Source organism: Scardinius erythrophthalmus (assembly GCF_964197995.2).
Source record: "Scardinius erythrophthalmus genome assembly, chromosome: 2".
Lineage (NCBI taxonomy): Eukaryota > Metazoa > Chordata > Actinopteri > Cypriniformes > Leuciscidae > Scardinius > Scardinius erythrophthalmus.
The window spans coordinates 67,446,391-67,468,697 of NC_138222.1; the positions used below are offsets into that span (position 1 = coordinate 67,446,391).

The following is a 22,307-nucleotide window of genomic DNA, read 5'->3' on the forward strand; positions in this document are numbered from 1 at the left end:
AAGCAAAGCACAAGCCACGTCAGTTGATTTCATGGGATCTTGTTATTCTGGTGGTGTGGCTTCTTTCTTCTCCTCACTCCTGTGTTTTACACGAGTCATATATTTACTAATTACTTGTTTATGATTGTGAGCATCTATATGTGTCTCAATGAAATGAAATATGTTTTATTCTTAAAGAGAAAAATAAAGTTGAGTATAAAGTATCTCGCAACCTGTAATGTGTGTTCAACAACACCCACTCAAATAAAAATATTTACAAACAGCATTTTTGTGTTGTGACATTTATAAAACACAAATATACAATTTCAATTTAAAAAATGTTGAAAAATGTAAACATTCTTTCAACTTAATTTTTATTAACAACTCAACATTCTACACTGTAAAATCCTCAGTGTTAAATGGAAACTGAATGTCTGTATGGCGATAAACTTCTGCTACAGGTTCCACAGTCCCAACTGAAGTGAAAAGGCGATCGGTTCGATAGTCGGATCAAGGTTATAGAATAATACCGCTGTCCTTCCGCTCTGCCCCGACTCTGAGTGCTTTTAAAACAGCTTTGAAGAAGTACTTTTTTATCTTGGCTTTTGAGTCTGACCCAGGAGAGAACTACATTTTGGTCTTTTATGTAGTTATTGTTTACTGTGTTTTGTTTGGTTTTATGATTTTTTTTATTGTATTGTACAGCACTTTGGGCTGCACTCTTTATTTGGGCTGCATATTTATTCAAATCAACTGAGTCCTGTTCACTACACTTCCCAGAATCCTCCTTGTCTCCACACCTGAACTCTCTGTAGTTTGAATGATTTTCAAACCTGAACCAAACATATTTTTATTTGAAAATCAACAGTATTTCATTAGTCTTTAGTGTGTCAAAAAAAACAACAACATTAAAATCATGAACTCAAATGTCATTGTGCAAAAAACAAAAACAATGACTGTTGTAACAGTGTGTAAATCAGACCTTTCAGGCTATAGCCTAACGCTAATAAGCCTTATGCCAAAATGATTATTACAACTAAATTGTCGGTCATTAACTAAATAATTGTGTAGATGATTTGCTTTGTGTAACCCGACATCAGACATTAGTCCAAGTATTTTTTTGCACACAGTGCCGCGACCAATCAATCACTCTTTACAACTGGCTGCACATTCACTGTCCTCGCGGCTGCTCCAACTCGCGCTCGCTTATCAATGCATATCTAAATTCGTACCTACGGTATCTTTGTAGAACTTCAAAAAAGAGACAAAAAAGATGCTGCAGCCAATGAGCAGCCGGCGGGGGCTGCCGGACGATTCGACCTCCACGGACAGTTTTTAATGTTTTATCAGACAATAACTACTCAAGATTTTGCTTTAGTATAATTTTCGAGACAATTAGGGCCGGATTCAGGATTTGGGACAACAGCTTAGATTTCGGGACTGTCCTGAATTTTTCAGGATGTCTGGTCACCCTATTTAAAGGTTACGTCTTATTTGTGGTGTATGCTGTGGGTTTTCTTCTGTTTTCCTGACCCTCCTGCAGTCTTGAGGAGAGCTATTTCCTACTTATGTGGATTTTATTATGGACACAGTTTAACATTTGATGGTCTGTGTTGTAGCAATAAAATTTAGATTTTTTTTTTTTTTTTTTTTTTACAAAACTACATTTGTTGCCTAGAATCAAGTATTGTGATCTCTGGAGGGCTCCTCCTGCCTTAAATAAGGAGATGGCATAGTCAGCTTATATTTCCTACACTACACAAGCTTAATTGTTAGGCTATTTGCTAGTTTGACATGACAGAAGAAAACAGAAAGGTTTTGTGTAGGCTGTCAATGTTTTTATCTTTCATCAGCTTGAAAAAAAAAAATCGTTCTGAAAGTGATTCCAACGATATTATTCCTCTGTGCTACTATCGTTATAGTTGTGATGTAAGGTGTGTTGGACAGTGACTGCGGATGGATGTAACCGATCGGTGAGAGTTGCCGCGTGCATAGTGCAATTCACAATGCATCTCTATCAACAGACCATACATTTCGCTTGCCCATACAGACTACTACGTAGCCAGCCATCACATTTAAACAGTCTTCAGAGTCCAGTAAAGAAATGTGAGCTTACCGGTAGCCCTTTTGATCTTTTCCTTTCCCCATGAGTTTTAATTCTGTGATTCTTTAGCGATTTCTTCTTTCTTCTGCTGTTCTTAGCTGCGTTGCAAACCTGAACAAACTCGTGCCGCTTCTATTGTCTGAAGGTTTCTGGCGTGTACTGCTAATTAGTCTAATTTCGCTCACCTGCTGAGGCGCGCTGCGGAGCTGCACGCTCCCTGTTACGCGCATGTAGAAGCAAGGCCGCTGTCACATGCACCCGCACGCAGACACACCTCCCGGCAGATCGCCACAACAGTGACCAAGAAGCTGGTGAAAAGGTGGGATGATAATGCGGTTGAGTCTCTACATGGCTTGAGGAAGCCACTGAAGTGGTTACCCACTATATCACTGTAGCGTCTGGACCAATCTGACACACACAAATTATTCATTTATTTAATGAATAATCCAGCAAACTCGCTGTGAAACCTTCACCAAAAACTAACATCCCAAATGAGGCTAACACACTGGCAGGGCGGTGTCTTGTTACAGGGAACACAGAGAGTTTTTACAATCAGATAAGGTTTTAAGGGTGTTAAAGAATGTGGCCAAATGCAAGAGAAAGACCATGGAAAGACAAACAATCTGCTAAACAGACTCTCCTGCATTCATTTATTGATGAATTGACTAACATGAAATTAACATGCATTCCAGAACATTTTGAGAATGATTTACTGTTATGTGTTTTGTCTTTTAATAATTCTGTTGATACTATGATCTCTTTGACACTATGTAGTTATTACAGGACTGACGGTCAATGTAACCCACTTATACCATGTTTGGTCTCGATAAATTGGTACTCTGAAGATCGAAATGATTGTGTACATGATATGCCAATAGCTGTGCAACTTATTAGTATTACAAGAATCTTTCATAGTTGTGTCATCAAACACCAATTCAGCATGCCAGCCCGAGTGAGCACGCTTAAGACAAAGGCTTGTAAATCCTGGTGACAGAGGAAACTCCCGCCAGAAATTCTACCCTTCTCATTGGGTGAACCAGCCTGCATAGGGCTGTCCTGTGTCAAGCTTTAAAAAGGCCTTTCCACTAGATCAGCCCTCTTCTTGTGTTTGTGCTGCTGGCCTCCACTGTACTCCTCGCGTTGGGGGCCCCTCCCCCACCACTGGGGCCCATGGCCCTGGATCCAGCAGGCCAGAGCACTGCCAGCCATGCTTTCACGCTCCCCAGAGGGAGATAGACTGCCTTTTCTTCAATCCAGAAAAACTGCAACTTTACCATCATTGAATTGGCAACGATCAACTCCTGGCCTTCCTGGCACTTCAGGAGGCCGCACCAGCCAGCGTGCACTCAGCAGGCCAGGACAGCAGGCTTCGACTCACCACAGCCATGTGCTCGAAGCCACCATGCAAGCTCCGACCCACAACAGCGTCAGAACCACAAGATGGCAACTTGCACCATGACTTTTGACCCTCACGGACCCACCAACGGACTCAGTTTTCAACCACTTCAAGAATTGTCCACGATTTGCAACTGACCATGCAAGTATTTAATGAGGTGCTATGAAATAAGCTGATGGTTCTTTTCATACTGAAATAGATCTTATTCCATAGTTCTATTTCCTGTTTCCGGTTCCACATCACTCACCCCTTTACCTATGCATGTATGTATGGATGTATGAATGTATTTATGTTTGTTTAGTGTTAGTTATGTTTGTGATTTAGTTAATAAAACTTGTGCACAATTATGAATTTGATTTCTGATCCTCTGTTTGCATACAAAGTCCCTTTTTTGATCCTGTTACATGCTCTAATTGCCGTACACGATAAGAAATAATAATTTTTCAGTGACCCTGAAAGATACATTTTTCCTGGAATAAATGAATAATCAAAGAGTTCATTGGAACTGATTAATTGATTGTAATATTAATTTGGCTTACCTCAAAGTTAATCTAATTAACTGACCTTGGATTATTATTAATATTTCCCCTTTGAGCTAATATTGTTACATCACCTTCTGTGAGGATATGATTGTCCCGCAAAAGGTATTCTCTAACAATAAACCCTGGATTACAAAAGCACTGAAAACCACTCTTAATGAAAAAAGAAAATAGCATTCAACTTAGGAAACAGAATTGAGTCCAAACTCATCTAAAATAGACTGAAAAAAAGAAAAAAATCAGCAAAGAAAAGATATAAGGAGAGAGTTGAGAAACTCTTTCGGGAAGGCAAAGCTAGGGATGCCTGGCGAGGCGCTAAAACACTGGCTGGCCTCCCCATTAACAACTCAGCATTATCCGGGACAAGAGACTCATGGCAACATGGCAGAGGACCTTAACCAATTCTACTCCAGGTTTGACCCGTTTGATTATTCACAAGAGAGGAAGGAGCTAATAGCTGAGCTCACTCCTATGATGTCTGCCCAAGCAAATCTGCAGTTGCGGCAGGAGGAAACCTAACAAAGCACCAGGACCTGATCAGATCTGTGGTTGGTTACTAAAGGCCTGTTGCAGCCAGCTGGCAGGTGTCTTCTGTTATCTGTTCAGTCGCTCTCTCTCAGAACATTCAATTCCATCAACCTGGAAATCCTCAGTCATCTGCCCAATAGCCAAAAAGAGCAATCCCACTTGCAACAATGATTACCGGCCTGTGGCATTAACATCTCTGGTAATGAAAGGCTTTGAAAGGCTTATTCCTTCCCAGCTTCAGGAGGAGGTCAGTTTGTACGTTGACCCCCTTCAGTTTGCATACAAACGGCACAGAGGTGTGGATGATGCCATATTAACACTGCTACATGGCACTTATTCCTATCTTGAAAAGCCCAGGTCATTCATTAGACTGGTATTTGTGGATTTCTCGAGTGCTTTTAATACAGTGCAACCTCACCTGATGGGACAAAAATTGCTCCAAATGGGCGTGAACCCGCACCTTATTCTATGGATCCTGTCTTTTCTGACAGATAGACACCAGAGGGTCCGAGTCAACGGTCACCTCAGTTCGTCTAGGATAGTATCCACCGGAGCTCCGCAAGGCTCTGTAATCTCATCGGTTCTGTATACACTATACACTAATGACTGTAGGAGCAATAACCCAGGTATAATATACATTAAATATTCTGACAACACTGTGATCATGGACACCACTAATTCACTACAAGAGTTACAGACTGAGATGGACATTTTTGCAGAGTGGTGCAAGCAGAGCTGTCTTGGCCTGGTTGTTGACTTCCGTAAGGATGTTTCCTTCATTCCCACTTTGTTAGTCAACAACCAGCCAATAGAAAGGGTTGAATCATATAGATACCTTGGGACAATACTTGATCACAAACTTACCTTCCAACTAAACAGTGAAAACATTTTCTCTAAGTGTCAGCAGCACCTCTTTTTTTTTTTTTGTGGTAAAAAAAAAAGAAGTCTACACAGACGCGCTACGCTAAAACACTACGTGAACCAACTCAAGGCCCAGAGAGAAGGAAATGAATAGTGGAATAAAGTCGTTATTTTTGTTGTTTTTTTGCGCACAAAAAGTATTCTCGTCGCTTTATAAACTTAAGATTGAGCCACTGTAGTCACTTGGACTATATTAACAATGTCTTTAATGCATTTTCTGGGCCAGCAAGTTATAATGTCTTAGAAGCCTATGGAGGAGTGATCCAGCTCTCAGATTTAATCAAAAATATCTTAATTTGAAGATGAACGAAGGTCTTACAGGGTTGGAACAACATGAGGGTGAGTAATTACTGACAGAATTTACATTTTTGGGTGAACTAACCCTTTAATGACATCTGGAGGTTAAAGCATCTTAATGAGACTCTGTTTTCCTGGGTCAAACCTAATAGATCCTCTAAGTCACGGATAGACTTTTGGCTTATTACTGAGGAGGAACATTCTGAGTTTGCCACTAATGTTTCCATTTCTGCCACACCATTGACAGATCATTTCTTATTGCCTTATTTCTTTAATTTTGACACCAACAATAAAACATACCTTTAGAAAAGATTACTGGAAGTTTAATGAGGAACGTTCAAAGGATAAAGATTATTGTAGTCAAATAAGAAATTTGATTATTGAGATTAAAGATGACCTCACCTTAACTTCTAATCGGAATAAATGGAAATATATATTTGTTCATGTCTGATATGGCCGATTTAACTAAATCCCATGGGGGGTCGAAAGTTAGATTTGTTAGCTGGAATGTCAAAGGCCTAAATAGCCCAATCAAAAGAGGCAGAATTTTTGCATACTTAAAAAAATTAAAATCTGAAATAATATATTTACAGGAAACCCACTTACGCATTGTCGATCATCTCAGAATTAGGAAACCATGGGTGGGGCAAGTTTTCCACTCTAACTTTAACTCTAAGGCAAGGGGAACTGCCATTTTGATACACAAAAGCATCCAATTTACTGCCTCTGCTTCTATTGTAGATCCTCAGGGAAGATATGTTATAGTCTCTGGGATATTATATAATGTTCCTGTCGTATTAGTTAATGTATATGCACCTAACTGGGATGATGTGAGTTTTATTAATAAATTATTAATAAAGTCTCTTTATTGCCAGACCTAAACTCCCATCTTATGATTTTTGGTGGTGACATAAACTGCGTAATGGATCTGTCCCTTGACCGCTCTAATCCCAAATCTTTATCCCGTTCTAAGATGGCCCAAGCCTTATCTACATTTATAGAGCAAGTAGGGGCGGTTGATCCTTGGCGATTTTAGTTTCCACACAGCAAAGAATATTCCTATTTTTCACATGTTCATCACTCCTATTCAAGAATTGATTACTTCTTTATTGATAAATCTCTCCTTCCTTCTGTTGGACAAATTGAATATCTACCTATTGTGGAATCAGACCATGCTCCTTTGCAATTAGACCTTATTTGCAATTTGAGGTATAACGAACGGCCTTTGTGGAGACTAAACACGGCCTTGTTATCAGATCCTGTGTTTTGTACATTTGTATCAACAGCTATAGACAATTTCCTATTACATAACAGGTCCGAATCTATTACAGCATCTACATTGTGGGAGACACTTAAAGTAGTTATTAGGGGAGAAATAATTTCATATATCTCAACTCTCAATAAAAAACGTAAACAAAAACTGGACGATCTAATTGATTCTATAAGAAGGGTAGATTACCTCAACTCTACATCTCCGTCACCTGAACTTTATAAAGAGAGGTTGAACCTTCAAGTTCAATACAATCTGTTATCAACAAATAAAACTGAATGGTATTTATCACGTTCTAAAGGTTATATTTATGAACATGGAGAAAAGGCAGGTCGACTTCTAGCCCACCAGTTAAAATCTAAAGCTGCCTCTCAACTTATACCTCAAATTTCGAACAGTAATAATGATTTAATAGTTAATCCAATTGAAATTAATAACACTTTTAAAAACTACTTCTCAAATTTGTATACTTCTGAAAGCCCTGAATCTAACTCTGAATTTTTTGAATTTTTAAACAATATAGATATACCCACCCTCAATTCTGTGCAGAAAACGTCTCGGTTACGTATGTAACCCTCGTTCCCTGAGTTCAGGGAAGGAGACGTGTCGTCAGGGGAGTTCCCTGGCGAATAGAGTTGTTCCGATTCCGATACTAGTATCGGAAATGCCGCCGATACCAATACAAATTCTGGCATCGGTATCGGCGAGTACATCTACCCATGTACCGATCCGATACCATTTTATTAAACAATACCTAGTTATGCACGCTAGCTTTGCTTTACGCTGCAAATCGGAGATCAATTCTTCTTCGCTGCTCTAAACAGTGGTTGCTTGTGGCAACACAGGAAGTTGTGCTGTTGCCACCACTGTTTAGAGCAGCGAAGAAGAAATGAAAATGCAAATGTTCAAATGCAGGCGCGCGGCAAACGCATAATGTAAGAGACGCTGGCGCCCAACATCAAATGGCAAACGTAATGAAAACGGAACAAAACTTCGCTACTTGTTATTTTGTGCTTCACGGACCATTAAACAGTTTGGAACAATGCAGCGCGAGCCGATCTTGATCAAGCTAACTGTTACACTGTTGCTACACAGCGCTAAGAGATCCAGTGAAGAAAGCATTTGAATTCGCCACTGAAGTAATAACATCGCTGCGAGATCTACGTTAGTGAGAAGCATTCACATTCTCCGTTATTAACGGATCAAACAGCGCTGACGTGGAAATCAGGAACATTGTGCTTTCAAGTAACGTTACGTTGGTTTTATTTTGACATTATGAATAAAATTGCTGCCCTCAAATGTTAATCTGAAATAAAATAAACCTTTGTTTATAACTTAACTACTACAATATTACATTTCATTTTTTTATAAGGAGCTGTTTTTGTTTTATATGTCAATTATAGCTCCATCATTGCTCAAAGTAAAAAATGATCATACTTTATGATGTTAATAAAAAAAAAAAAAATGTAAATCAAGGAAATTTCTCTGGCATTTCTTTCTTTTTGCTGTATTGAAAACGTACCGAACCGTGACACCAGTGTATGGTATCGAACCGAACCGTGAATTTTGTGGACCGTTACACCCCTATTATTCATATATCATTTTTTAGATTCCTAGATTTATTTGTTGCACTTTTTTATACAGTTATATTGTAAAACTAAAATACCTTTTATAAAATAATTCTATCAATTCATACAGGGCTAGTATGAATTGCAGCTGTATACACACCCAGGTATCGGATTAGTACTCGGTATCGGCCGATACCCTGAGTCCAGGTATCGGTATCGGGGAGGAAAAAAGGGTATCGGAACATCTCTAGAAAGAACGAGACAATGGAATATATCTAGAACAATAACACACTGTTTCTGCTTCTGTTTCACGTCAGAGATGCAAATATTGAACGTCTAAATGTGGACCTAAACAAATGAGTGATGAGGATGTGTTTACATGCAAATGTGTTCATGTTCTATAGACTAAGAACAGCAGGAGTATGACACAAAACACAATAAGAATTTTCTAAATAAGACTAATTCTTAAAAATGTAACAATGTTTTAATGAACACATTCCAGCCAATCACAATCAAGTATTTAGACGGAGGAAATAAAGACGTTTATTCTGAAACAGCAGAAGATGATGATATAATTTCAGTGGGATAATGAGTCTAATAATCTTTACTAACATTAGAGATGGACTTCAGGGGAATGAAAGCATGATATGAGCACTTTCATGCCTTTATCTCGTCTCTGTAATGAATGTCTGCCGTGATCTCCTCCTCAACACCAGCGATCTCGGCTCTCAGAAGAGGAAAAAAAAGAAGCCTATAAATATGAGCAAAACAGTTTATACCTTTTTTCCACAGGAAAAAAACAAAACAATTGTCTTCCTTTACTCTTCATTATGTATTTTTTAATGCTTCAAACCATCAAGCCCCAAACTCATTCCTTCATCTCACACGTTTCTTTCTCTTTGACTGGAGCCTCAAACATGGGTTTTTAAAGGCTCTCAGTAACCAGTATCACCAGTCTTCACTACTGAACTCAACCCTTCTCTGTTCAGTTCAAACAGCAACAGATAAAAGTGGCCCAAAACAGAGAAACTCAAACATGGGGTCTGTCCAAATACCCACACTTGGCCACTAGAGAGTATGTGCACGCAACAGGCTATAAGTGAGCACATTTTACTGGTGCAAACATGAGTATGTGTATTTTGTAATTTGTACAACATTTGCAAATGCTTTTTATCACTTAAAGCTGCAGTAAAGAAGAGTCTCGGCTAGTAGGCTATGAATGTGAGGATGCTGGAGGTGGAGATTTATAGCCTTTTCTCACAGCACTTGATATAATTAAACTTATCAATTGACCCTTCGCTAAGCCACGCCCGAAAACCGCCACAGGCCAATCGTGGCTTAGCAACCGTAACTAGGCGCGGGAGGTCTGGCAAGCTTTCGAGCGAGGGAAACATGCCGAAGCGTTGTGCGTATGGATTGTGCAAATCTGATACCCGGTATCCTAAAAGTTTGGACGGGGTGGTGGATTTTGTTCCCTTCCCGAAACCTAAAACCCAAGGGGAGAAATGCCAGGCGTCATCTTCATTTATATAGCGCTTTTAACAATGTAGATTGTTCCAAAGCAGCTTTACATTGATAATAGGAAATTAAAAGTAAACTGTTTTGGCTTTATAGCAGCTCTAGAATAAAGTTATTGTCCAGCTCGTGGATCAAGCAGTGTGATTAAAGGCAAGACGGAGGCTCACTGACATAACTTAACGTTACTTAAAAATATATTTCAACATTTTGTTAATCGACGGCCAAACCGTTACCCCAATCCGATCGCGACTCTCCCGTTAGTTCTAGTAAAAGTAAAAGGTACTGTAGTTAGTAAAAGGAGGGAACATCACGGGGCTTGCCGGAGATCTCCAAGGAAAAGGTTGGTATGCAAACTTAATCAGTTCATAACAGTAAGTTAGTCCGACGTGTGAGCAGTAACGTTAGCCTGGCGTGCTAAAAATATAAGCGGGAGAATGTTATCATTGCAAAGTGGTCAGGCTAATGTCTTGTGTTTATTCCACAATACATATGGATAAGCTGTTTGTTTTATAAATATTAGAATATTTTCAAATTTCACTTACCCTGCTGGGCATGCATATAGCTGTTCCTCAAATTTGTGTGTTTCCCATTTGAATGGTCAGCATATGAGGCGGTTGCTGCTTGCGCTGGGACCTAACGTTATGCTTTAACTTCAATTTTGATGAAATTATTCTCTAATCGTTTGCATATTATGTCGTGGATATAGCCCTCGAATGCATACTGCAGTATTGCACTCTCATATTTTCACCTGTTTGCCAAAAATGACTAATTATCTCCTTAGGAATGTCTGAAACCAGTGCATACATACTGTAATAGACGTGCCAGGCGCAAAAGCTTGACAGGCGTAGCAACAGTAACTAAGGAGGGCGGGGCTTAGCGAAGGGTCAATTTGATGGCTGATCCAGAAAGATTCAAACGACAATCACCAGTGACAACTGGAGATTCACCCGTTGTAAAACGCGAAAGACTTTGGACTTGGGAGAAAAAAAGGGACTGCAACTGGCCCATGCGAAAACAAGGATACATATCGGAAGGGCATTAAATGTAGTCACGTAATGCTGATGTTGTTAACATTAACAATTTGAGAACAAAGTATAATTTGCACGGTTTGACGTGATATGATAAGCGATCGTTAGATTTAATCAGCGTGATTTACTGCAATGCTTTTTTCCCCTTAGTTGGTCAGAACAAAAGTGGATGTTACTTGTTTAGACGACATTTTCCAGTGAAAACATTTTCCAAAAAGTAGAATCTGTGATTCTGAATGACAGTCTCCACACCACCAGCGCAGTGACTGACAGCCGCACGTTCTCCTCAAAACACTGGATTCATCCGCTCTGTGCCGTGCCGAGGCACAACACGCGTAAAGTTGATAATTCCGTGAATAACTGCAATTGCAGATTTTGAACAGAGATGGCGACATAGAGGAAAAACTGCGGACTGCAGCTTTAATTAAAAGCACCATCATTACTAGTAAATCGTGTTACATAAGCACTGCTGTACAGACACTATAGAGGTTTATTTAAAAATGCAAAGCTTTGAGAATCAAAATAAAGCTCTGTAAACACTTGCATTTTTACAACACTGTAAGTGTGTCCCATCGGATTATCAGAAGTTCTACACACACTTGCGGTCTTCATGCCCACTTGAACACTCGGGCCAAATACAAGAAAAAAATGTCATGCAAGTGTAGCAGGTGTGAACATTTATTTTTGTGAATCCACTTGCCATGACCATTTTTGGGCTTTCCTCATTCTTTCCGTCCGCCAGTGACACACTTTGCTTCTTCTCAGTCTGCATGCGCATTCACAGCAGTGGGTCATAGATAACACACCGCTACACACTTAGACAAATGGTGAAGTGCAAAGATGGCAAGAATGGAACGACCATTTATGTCAAGATGAACAGGGATGAAACACGAGTTATGCAGTCCAGCAATATCATTAAAGCTGCTGTTTAGTTGTGAATGTTCAAATGTAAATTGTAAATGTTCATTTCATTTTTTGATTAAGGTTCATATTAATATAGACTAACACTGACAAAGACAATATGCAAATATAGAGAAACAGAGGAAGACAAACACAAATAAGGAGGACAAATACACATATAGAGGAAGTAAAATATGAAAATTTGTTTTAGAGAAATACACAAATGACGTGATGAGCTGAATGAGGGATGAGAGCAGATATAATAATAGCGTAGTGTAAATCTGCAGACAGAAACATCAGACTCAGGACAGAAACACACTACCTCTAAAGTAAGAACATGTTCATTCTTCAAACACAATTACACTTTCAGATGTTAATATTGTCTGGATGATTATGTACAGTGAATTCATGCTGCTGTTGAGATACTAAATGAAATATTTTACTTCAAAATGAATCCAGTTTTCAAGTTTTTCAATGTGTTTCTTCCTCAGAAATGGACCAAACTCTATATTTGATTCTTCTTCTCATTGGTGAGTGTGTTTGTTGTATTATTTATGGTTTATAGTTTCATCAGGTTTGACCCTGTTATGAAAAGCATTAAATCAAACGCTCTCTTTCACAGCTCTCTGCTCCGTATCTGAATGTGTTCAGCGTCAGTATCACTTTATAAACGTGAGGAAAAACTGGACTGAAGCTCAGAGATTCTGCAGAGAGAATTACACAGATCTGGCCACCGTTGACAACATGAACGACATGAACGAGCTGAACAAGAGTGTGAATGGTGGACGTGTCTGGATTGGGCTGAAGAGGAAGGATGTTGATAAATGGCAGTGGTCTTCAGGTGAACCTGCGCTCTATCTGAACTGGGGACCTGGACAACCTGATGGCAGAGATGAGTGTGCTATGATGAGAAATGGACAATGGCATGATGTGTCATGTAGTAACAGCCGGACTTTCATCTGCAATTCATCTAACAACAGTAAGTGCAGCTCCATACAATCACAATAAACATTTATTTATAAAAGGTACACCATAAACTGTACTGGAAAATCTAATTAGTTAGACTTTCTTCTGGGTCCTTTTAACCCGCAAATGACTTTTGCTCAAAAAATATTCTTGTAAATTTTTGTCCAAATGGTATGAAACTTTCTACGGCTCTCAACACTTTCTAGATCTACAAAAAAAAAAAAAAAAATATTGAAATAATATCTGTTATTATGTTAGCGTGAAAAAAATAGTGACACTAGTTGTCTTCGGGGTCCCTGGAGACCCTGCAATGTAAATATACAAAATTCATCATCAAAATCAGAAACAACGCAGAACACATAGACAGAAATAAAGTGGCACACTTCCAACAATGCAAAAAACATCCACAATGTGAAATTATCATGCTCGCACACACACACACACACACACACAGAGGAATACATTTGTGAGACTTTAAAAACTTGTCTCTAATAATTTGTCACATAAAATAGTCCAAAATGCAGAACCACCACAAAAATAAATTTGGTGACTCTGACACATCGACAATGTGAACACTCTCACACACACACACAGACACACAGAGAGAGAGAGAGAGAGAGAGAGAGAGAGATGGAGAGAGAAAGAGACAAAAGTTACTGCTTTATTTGCTCATTTGTTATGCTCATAAGTTCATTGCATTTTGATGTTCATGTCATGTATTTGTACTCAATATATAATCTAACTGTACATATCTGTTCTGTTACAGTTAGTAACTGAAGTGTAGATTACATTTGTACAATATGAAAAAAAGAAGATTGAAATAAATGATAAACTCTAAAAATTCAACTTATCTTTTTCAGGTTTGATTCTAATCATAATGTAACATTATTGAAAAAAATAATAATAATAATCAGTACAAAAAAATGCTAAACTTTGACAAAAAAGTCATTTTTATTGTTAGAATTGTGATTTCACAATATTTAGATATGAATCCAACTGGAAAAACTTGTGCAAAGATATCTTTCAGTTAGTCAAATAGCATATAGTGGAGCTCTATAGCCATCTAGTGGCTAAAATGATAATTTTTTACTTTTAAAACCACATTTTACAAAATATTGGCAAAATATTTACACTAATCCATGTAAAATTATCCATGTTATCCCCATGAAAGTTAGAAATATGGGTCTTTTATAAAGTGAATTTTACATAAAATGCTGTTTTTTGTAAAAAGCCTATTTAAATAAATATTTATTTATATAAATTTTAAATATATCATAAATCCTCCAAAAACTGCACAAATGTTGAGTAGAAATATTAATAAACAAGTAAAATTACATTTGTAAAAAAAAAAAAAAAAAAAAACTATTATTCTGTTACAAAATTAAATGTTATTGTCTGAAGATAACTAGTGTCGGCCCAAATGAAGATAATCAGAGAGTTAAAAGCATGCAAACCAATTGCCTTAAAAAAAAAAAAAAAAAAAAATAAAAAATATAAAAAAAATATAAAGTGAAAAAGGAATAGTATGCTGTACTGGTAAAAGCTTAGTTAGAATAGTTCAGTTACACGAGTTCCAGTAACTAAAAAAAAACTGAGAGTACTTGATAATTTACTGAGCTACTGGCCACCGGCTCAGGCACTGGAACTGGAACTGGCACCACCAACTCAGGAACAGGAACTGGCACCACCGGCTCAGGCACTGGAACTGGCACCACCGGCTCAGGCACTGGAACTGGCACCACCGGCTCAGGCACTGGAACTGGCACCACCGGCTCCGGCTCAGGAACAGACACCACCGGCTCCGGCTCAGGAACCACCGGCTCAGGAACCGACACCACCGGCTCCGGCTCAGGAACAGACACCACCGGCTCCGGCTCAGGAACAGACACCACCGGCTCCGGCTCAGGAACAGACACTACCGGCTCAAGTTCAGACACAGGCTCGACGTCGGCCATCTTGTCTGAAGACACAGGCTCGGCAGACGTGACGTGAACAGTCTCTGTGGCGGCCATCTTGTCCAAAGACACAGGCTCGGCAGGCGTGACGTGAACAGGCTCGGCGGCGGCCATCTTGTCCAAAGACACAGGCTCGGCAGACGTGACGTGAACATCAACCCAGAGTCGAAGGGGGGCCATGGTGCAGAGTGGTGTTGAACTCCCTCTTGCCCATCCACTCCTCTGCGACCTCCCCGGGTCCCACGAAAAATCACCAGTCGGGTTCCCTCAAATAATCTTCTCCTCTCCTGTTCAGTGGCTGGGGAAGAGAGGTTTGAATACATACCGCTGGATCAAGATGTGACAGAGTCCTTCTGTCACAATCCACACAGGGAAACAGAGAGATCCAATATGCAGTAGTATATTTTATTGGGCAAATCCAAAATCGTATCCAGTCCAGACAGAGGTCAATATCCAATAGAGCAATCTAACAAAAACAGGTACAAGACAACGACAAGAACAGAACTTGGAAGTGGTGTGATACAAACAAGGACTCCATGACACATACTAAAACAGACAGGGTATATATACACAGGGAAATAACAATGCTAATGGGGAACAGGCTGAGTGCAATGATCAGTGATAAGGGGCAGCTGAGTGCAATGAAAAGACAAGGATCATGGGGGATGTAGTTCAAGAGTGTGATGGACACCGTGGGGAAGGAGGACATCTAGTGGTGACCCAAGGAACATAAACCAGACACTGTGACAGCTATGATGAGAAATGGACAATTTCATGATTTGTCATGTAGTGATACTCGTCATTTCATCTGCAACAGTGAGTGCAGCTATTTACAATTACAACCATTCATTTATAGATGCACCATATATATATAACGGCTCCAGAACGTCTTCTACTAACACATGTAACGAGTTAGCTCAAAGGGGAAATATTAATAATAACTCATAACTTGTTATGATTAATTATTAATATTTGGGTCAATTAATTGGATTAACTTGATGTAGCTAAGTTAATATTACAATCATTTAATCAGTTCGTCCAACAAACTCTTAATTCTTAACTCTGAACTCTTGATTATTCAGTTATTCTAAGAAAAGCGTATCTTTCATGGTCACCGAAAAATAATTATTTCTTAGCATGTACAGCGCTTAAAGCATGTAACAAGATCAAGATCTAAACTAGACTTTGCTGCAAGCAGAGAATCAGAACCAAATACATATTGTGCACAAGTTTTATTAACTAAATCACAAACATACCTAAACTAAACAAACTTACATACATTCATACATATATACATGCATAGGTAAAATGGTGAGTGTTATGGAACCGGAAGCAGGAAATGGAACTATGGAAAAGATCTATTTAACTATGAAAAGAACCATCAGCATCATTTTCAGAGCACCTCATTAAATTGATACTTGCATAGTCTGTGCAGTGGACACAATTCTTGAAGTGGTTGAACATTGAAGTTGTTGAAGTTGCATGGTTAGTTCAACTCTGTTCTCATGGCTGGAGTGCAGATCGTGGCCTGCCGGCTCTGGGCCGGAGAGGACAAGCTGCATTGAATGAAGACATTGAACTCCTGAGGTTGTCCTTGATGCTGTTGTGGTTGAGAGAGTCCTCTCTCTCCTGGATGAGCACATGGCTGTGGTGAGTCGAGGCCTGCAGCCCGGGGGCCTGCTGAGGCCACGCTGGACAGCACGCCACCCTGAACGTACCGAGAAGCCAAGAGTTGATCGTTGCCCATTCAGTGATGGTAAGGTTGCAGTTTTCTTCTGAGTTGGATTGAAGAAAATACAGTCTGACTCCTTTGGGAGAGTGAAAGGATAGCAGGCGGTGGTCACAGCCTGGGGTGGGGGGTCCCCACAGACATCAACCCGAAGAAGCAGCAGTAGAGGCCAGAAAAGAAGAGAGAGAGAGGGTCACTGTGGATTTGTCTCTAATAAAGCCTGAGAAAGGCCCCACCTCTCCGGGTTTGCTTGACCAATGAGAAGGGTGGAATTTCCAAACGGGAAGATTCCTCTGTGGTTGATTTATGAATCTTTGTTTTAAGCGTACTTAAAGTTTTTCATCAGCAACCATTTGCAATGGCAGCTGGATTGGTTACTGATGAAGAAACTAAGAAAGATTCTTGTAATACTAATATGTTGCGCAGCTATCGGCATGTACACAATCATTTCAATCTTCAAAGTACCAATTTATAGAGACCAAACATGGTATAGGTGAGGTTACATTGACCGTTGGTTCTATCATAAAATACACAGTATCAAAAAAATAATAATAATCGTGGGTGAAAAGGTACAAATATTTTATCAGATGTGCTTTTCGTTTAGACGGCGACGGCGTTTTTGGGGCTTAAAAACGCAAACAAGTGAAACCACCCTCCAGAGTGGAAATCTTAAAAACGCTCCACCGTCGCGTTCCCGTCTAAAGGGTAAAAACCAGGGGGGCAATCATTCGGAAAAAAACTGAAGCTTCCCCGGGAGCCGCCATTGATTAGCGGACCATCACCTGCTGTTAGCATTTCATTGACTCCCATTCATTTTGGTGTCACTTTGACAGCGAATAACTTTACATCTGAGGCGTTTAAAGACTCCATTTGTCCATTATTTATTTCTAAAGAAACACGAAGATGCATAAAAGGCTCCATTACCTTGTATCTTACGTTATGGCCCTGTAGAAGCAGTTTTTGTAAAAATAGGCTAACGATTGCGCCATAACCACGCGACTCTCTGTCGCACAGTAGAGAATGACCGTATGGACAGGAGGAGAAGCTCGCGGGCAATCGGGGGGACGTGGAGGCAAAATGACAAAATAATTAATCAGAAAACTTAGCAAAAGTTGCTCCTGCTCCAAGCTCATGGACAGCTCCTACTCACGCTCTCCGTCTCTGCGAGTTTCGGAAGGGAATGATTCAGATTTCTCTCGGCACAGCTACTAGAAGACAGACGGGTTGCTCACGTCACATCTACGTGGTCAAGCTCAGTTTGAGTCTGCGCAGTCGCTCAGCCATCAGGAAGAAGAGCTTCTAATTGACTTCACTTTTCTCCATTGAATCCAATGGGGTCGCTGTGTCCATTTATTTTACTGTCTGTGGTAAAAACGCAAAAGTCTGCTAGACAGTGAAGGTTGTATGCAGGCGCGCGGACTTGGTGTTGTTGTGTGGCAGTACTTCACATTGCACGCAGATTTCCCGCCCATAACGCTCGTCTAGAATAAAAAGTGATAACGCAACGCCACTTTTGCGTTTTCTCTTCAGATCGTTTCCGTGTAAACATAGCCTTAAAGTCTGTTTCTGTCTTCCCCATTGTCTCTGGCTCGACCACGTGATAAAACCAACTTGGTAACTAAGACCTTCTTGCCCTTGTTGGGGGGATGGGACCACAGTTCCCAGAGTGAGTTTTAAATATTATTTGTTAAACTGTAACAAATACTTGTGTCTGATTTGTCTCAGTCGTTACACACACACAGTATTAACTTATAAACTAAAGGTGGGGTAGGTAATTTCAGAGAGGCTAGCAATATCAAGCTAGCTTTGAAAGCATGAGATACAGATCAGGTAGGCTAGTTTTTCATTTACATATCTTAAGTGTAGAAAAATATATAAATCCAGAGGTTTTGTAGACAAATGTGCAAATGTTGTTATAAAATGTGTATTATAAAAAAAAAATAATAAAAAAAAAGCTTAAAAAGAAGAATACGTGAACTTTATGTATACTGATAAACTGTTTGCAAATATTCTCTTTGTCAAGTATTCTAGGTCAATTTGATTTTAAGCCAGATTACAAAACTACCACAAACCCCTTATCTGTTCCAAAAATGATAATCAAGGTAAATTAATTGACTCACTGTATTCAAATGAGTAAAACATAGCAGTATTATTACATACATCATCACTATGCCTCCTTTTGAAAATGGCACTAAAGTAAGCAGCCTTTTCATGATAAAATCACGGAGGTCTGCGCAATCGGGCCATTTTGTCTATGGTGCACACTGGGGATGTTTGGACTATATATATATAACATTTTTTTAACACGGCCGCAGGCCATCTTTTAGTTCTGTCATATGGACGACTGTCCATTATATGTTACGGTCACGTGGGCCACAGCCACCTTTGGATCTGTCACATGGGCCACAGCCATATAATGCATATAGAGCCGAACACCACCACCAGAGATTAAATAGGAATTTACCTGAACCGTTACTGGAGAGCTTGCTGAGCTTCGAGGATAGTTTTTAATTCTGGTCTAATGTAGGACTCGAATGCCTGGTCTAATGTAGGGGCCCAGAGTTTTCTCTGCAGAGAGGGAAACGCCGACGTCACTAAAAACCTGCTTTAATATGTCGAGAGTAGAAGAATGGGAATAAGGAAAATCGATTAACAGAAAATCATTGAGTAAATGCAAAACGAAAGGAAGCTTGCAAACATTCAGCAGGATCCAACACAAAGCTTCCGAGAGACTATTGAAGATGTGGGGGCTACTCCTACACCCGAAGGTGAGCCTTACTGCAAAATAGAATTTTGAATCCCATTTGACTCCGAAGAGTGGCCAGTCAGCAGGGTGGATTGGCATGGTTTTGAATGCGTCAGTTATATCTGCTTCAGCCAGCCAAGCGCCTTGGCCAGCTAACTTAATTAACTGTATGGCGTTGTCAACTGAAGCGTAATGAAGAGAGAAGGGTGCTAGCGGAATGCATTCATTAATGCTTGCTATTTTTTCGGAATGAGGAGACGACATGTCGAAAATGAGACGTTTTTTGCCAGAGTATTTACGGGTAGCAATGCCGATAGAGTTGATCCTAAAAGGAGAAAAAGGAGGGGAAGCGAAAGGGCCGATGACGTAACCTTTATTGACTTCTTTCTCTAGCAGCGCTGAAACAACGTCAGGTTCGTTCATGGCTGATTGCAGGTTTTTTGCTAGAAAAGAGGTAGTAAGATGTGAAAGGATGCCCACCCTAAACCCTTGGGACAGACCGGTGATTAGATAGTCAACGAATGACGGATCGGGGTGAAAAGCTGGAAATAGCTGGAAAGGTTGAAGCAACAGCATCTGCGAACTCAGACATGAGCAAGTACCACCCTTTTATACTGGGCTATTAAGATATGATTGGATAGATAAGAAGGTAATAAGTGACGAGAACGATTGAGTCTTCCTGGCAGAACTTGCACTAGGCTTCATTTCTTTTCATGTTTTGCTTTTGGATTCATTATAAAATAGCTTTAATAACAAATTATTAATGCTAGTAAATAATGCATGAAATACTTAATAACTAAAAAAAAAAAATGTAATCCGATTTTCAAACATTGCTAAAGGACACATGTGGGAAAAAAAAAATGGATAAAAAAATTATCTTAAAAGCTTCTAAAATTACCCAGACAACACAGACTTGTTTTCTTCTTCTGGTCTATGTTGCTGTGGGTCTATTAGTCTGCATTTACACTACAGCACTAAATGCACAGGTTTATTTTGACAAATGTTTTGTCCCGTCCGTCGCTACGGTTATCACTGTCAATCACAGCAATTTCAGGAGTGACTGAGGAACAATGTAACGGATTCACTCATGTAATTATATATTTTTTTCTCTGCAATTTGGTGTGCAGTTTTCATACTCTATGCTTTGCCTATCCTGATATATAAAGTCCATTCCATTTCTGTCCTTGCTCCTGATGTGTGTGTGTGTGTGTGCGTGCGTGTGCTTGCGTGTGTGTTTTAAGTTTCCTCGGAAATACTTCCATATTAATTGCAATTTTTTCCTTACAAATTATATTATCAGCATGACAATTTGAGTAAATGTAACTGTAAAATATAATAATGTAATTATTGTATGTAATTCATGTATTGTTAGTGAATATAGAACAGATTGTGGATAAATGTCACACTTTCAATGTTGAGTCAATTTCTGTATAGAAAATATTTTTCTGAAAAAAAGTCCAGCTCATGTAATGATAGTCCATCAAAACAAAATCAAGCATCAAGATACACTGTAACTATATTAATTTATAAATTACTAGTCTACAGTACATGTATGTTAAATGTTTATATATATATATATATATATTTCATATCAAATATGAATTATGTTAAATAATAAGATGTGCAGTGTAACATCTTCCTCTGTTTCCTCTGTTTCTCTCTTCAGGCTCTTAATCAAGTGTTCCGAGAGGAAGTGCTTTAAAATCATAGTAATGTTCAGAAATGTTACTGAAAAACATAAAAATAAAGAAAAGAACAAACAGATTTTTTTTTTTTTTTTTTTTTCTTAAAGCGAACACAGGACTCGTCTTTGTCAATCAGAAGAAGAACTGGAGAGACGCTCAGAGGTTCTGCAGACAGAATCACATTGATCTGGTCAGTGTGAGGAACCAGAATGAGAGTCAACAGGTTAAGAAGTTCATCAATGATAATCACATATCTAATGATGTCTGGATCGGTCTGTTCAGAGTCAGAGACCCATGGCAGTGGTCAGATCAGAGTAACTCCTCATTCAGAGACTGGAATACTAATGAACCTGATATTATAGGAAAACATAAAAACTGTACAGTGATCGGACCGAACGCTCTGGGTAAATGGCATGCCGACTCTTGCAACAAACAATTTCCTTTTGTGTGTCATGAAGGTGAGCAGATCCTCACAAACACACACAATCCATCCATCACCTCCAGATCTCTTAAAGTTCACGCTACATGTCTGACATGACAGATTCCTCCACAGTGTTTGTTCTGCATGTTGTTTTTGATCAGTCTCTCTCTAGTTTTTGCTTGTGGTTTGTTTTGTGTCCAGATAAACTGATTCTGATCAAAGAGACTCTGACGTGGCCTGAAGCTCTGAGATACTGCAGACAGAATTATACGGATCTGGTCTCGGTTCATTCAGTCGAGATGCAGCGTCGTGTGATGAATGTGGTTAAACGTGCGTCTACTGAGGCGGTGTGGTTGGGTTTACGTCACTCCTGTATTTTGGGCATCTGGTACTGGGTGAGCGGAGAGACCGTGTGCTTTCATAACTGGGCTCCAGGAGAGGAGAACTGTGTGTCTGGAGTGAGATCTGGAGCAGTTCAGTCTGGAGGAGATCAGCGCTGGATCAGCCGTCCTGAACACGACAAACTCAACTTCATCTGCAGCAGATCTTAGGACTGAAGGATATGTCATTATCATCAGATAATGTGCTTATATCAGTACAAAAAAAATATATTTATGTAATTTAAAAGTATCATATGAGTCTTTTTAATATCAATGTAATGTTCTTTGGGTATTTAAAATACTAATGTGCACTATATGTTTTAAAGACCCCATGACATCAACATGAGTTTTCATCTGTGGCTTTTAGAAACATTTAC

The 22,307-nt window shown here is 39.4% G+C and overlaps 1 protein-coding gene across 1 annotated transcript; it reads left to right on the forward strand.

Annotated features, from left to right (window-relative positions):
* Window positions 1–12,541: 12,541 nt before the first annotated feature.
* On the forward strand, window positions 12,542–22,101 carry LOC308705873 (C-type mannose receptor 2-like; the record flags this gene model as incomplete). Its single annotated transcript, XM_081391157.1, has 4 exons — window positions 12,542–12,578; window positions 12,671–13,027; window positions 21,246–21,587; window positions 21,752–22,101. 4 exons carry the CDS (start codon window positions 12,542–12,544, stop codon window positions 22,099–22,101), a joined length of 1,086 nt encoding a protein of 361 aa, XP_081247283.1.
* Between the last annotated feature and the right edge of the window lie 206 nt (window positions 22,102–22,307).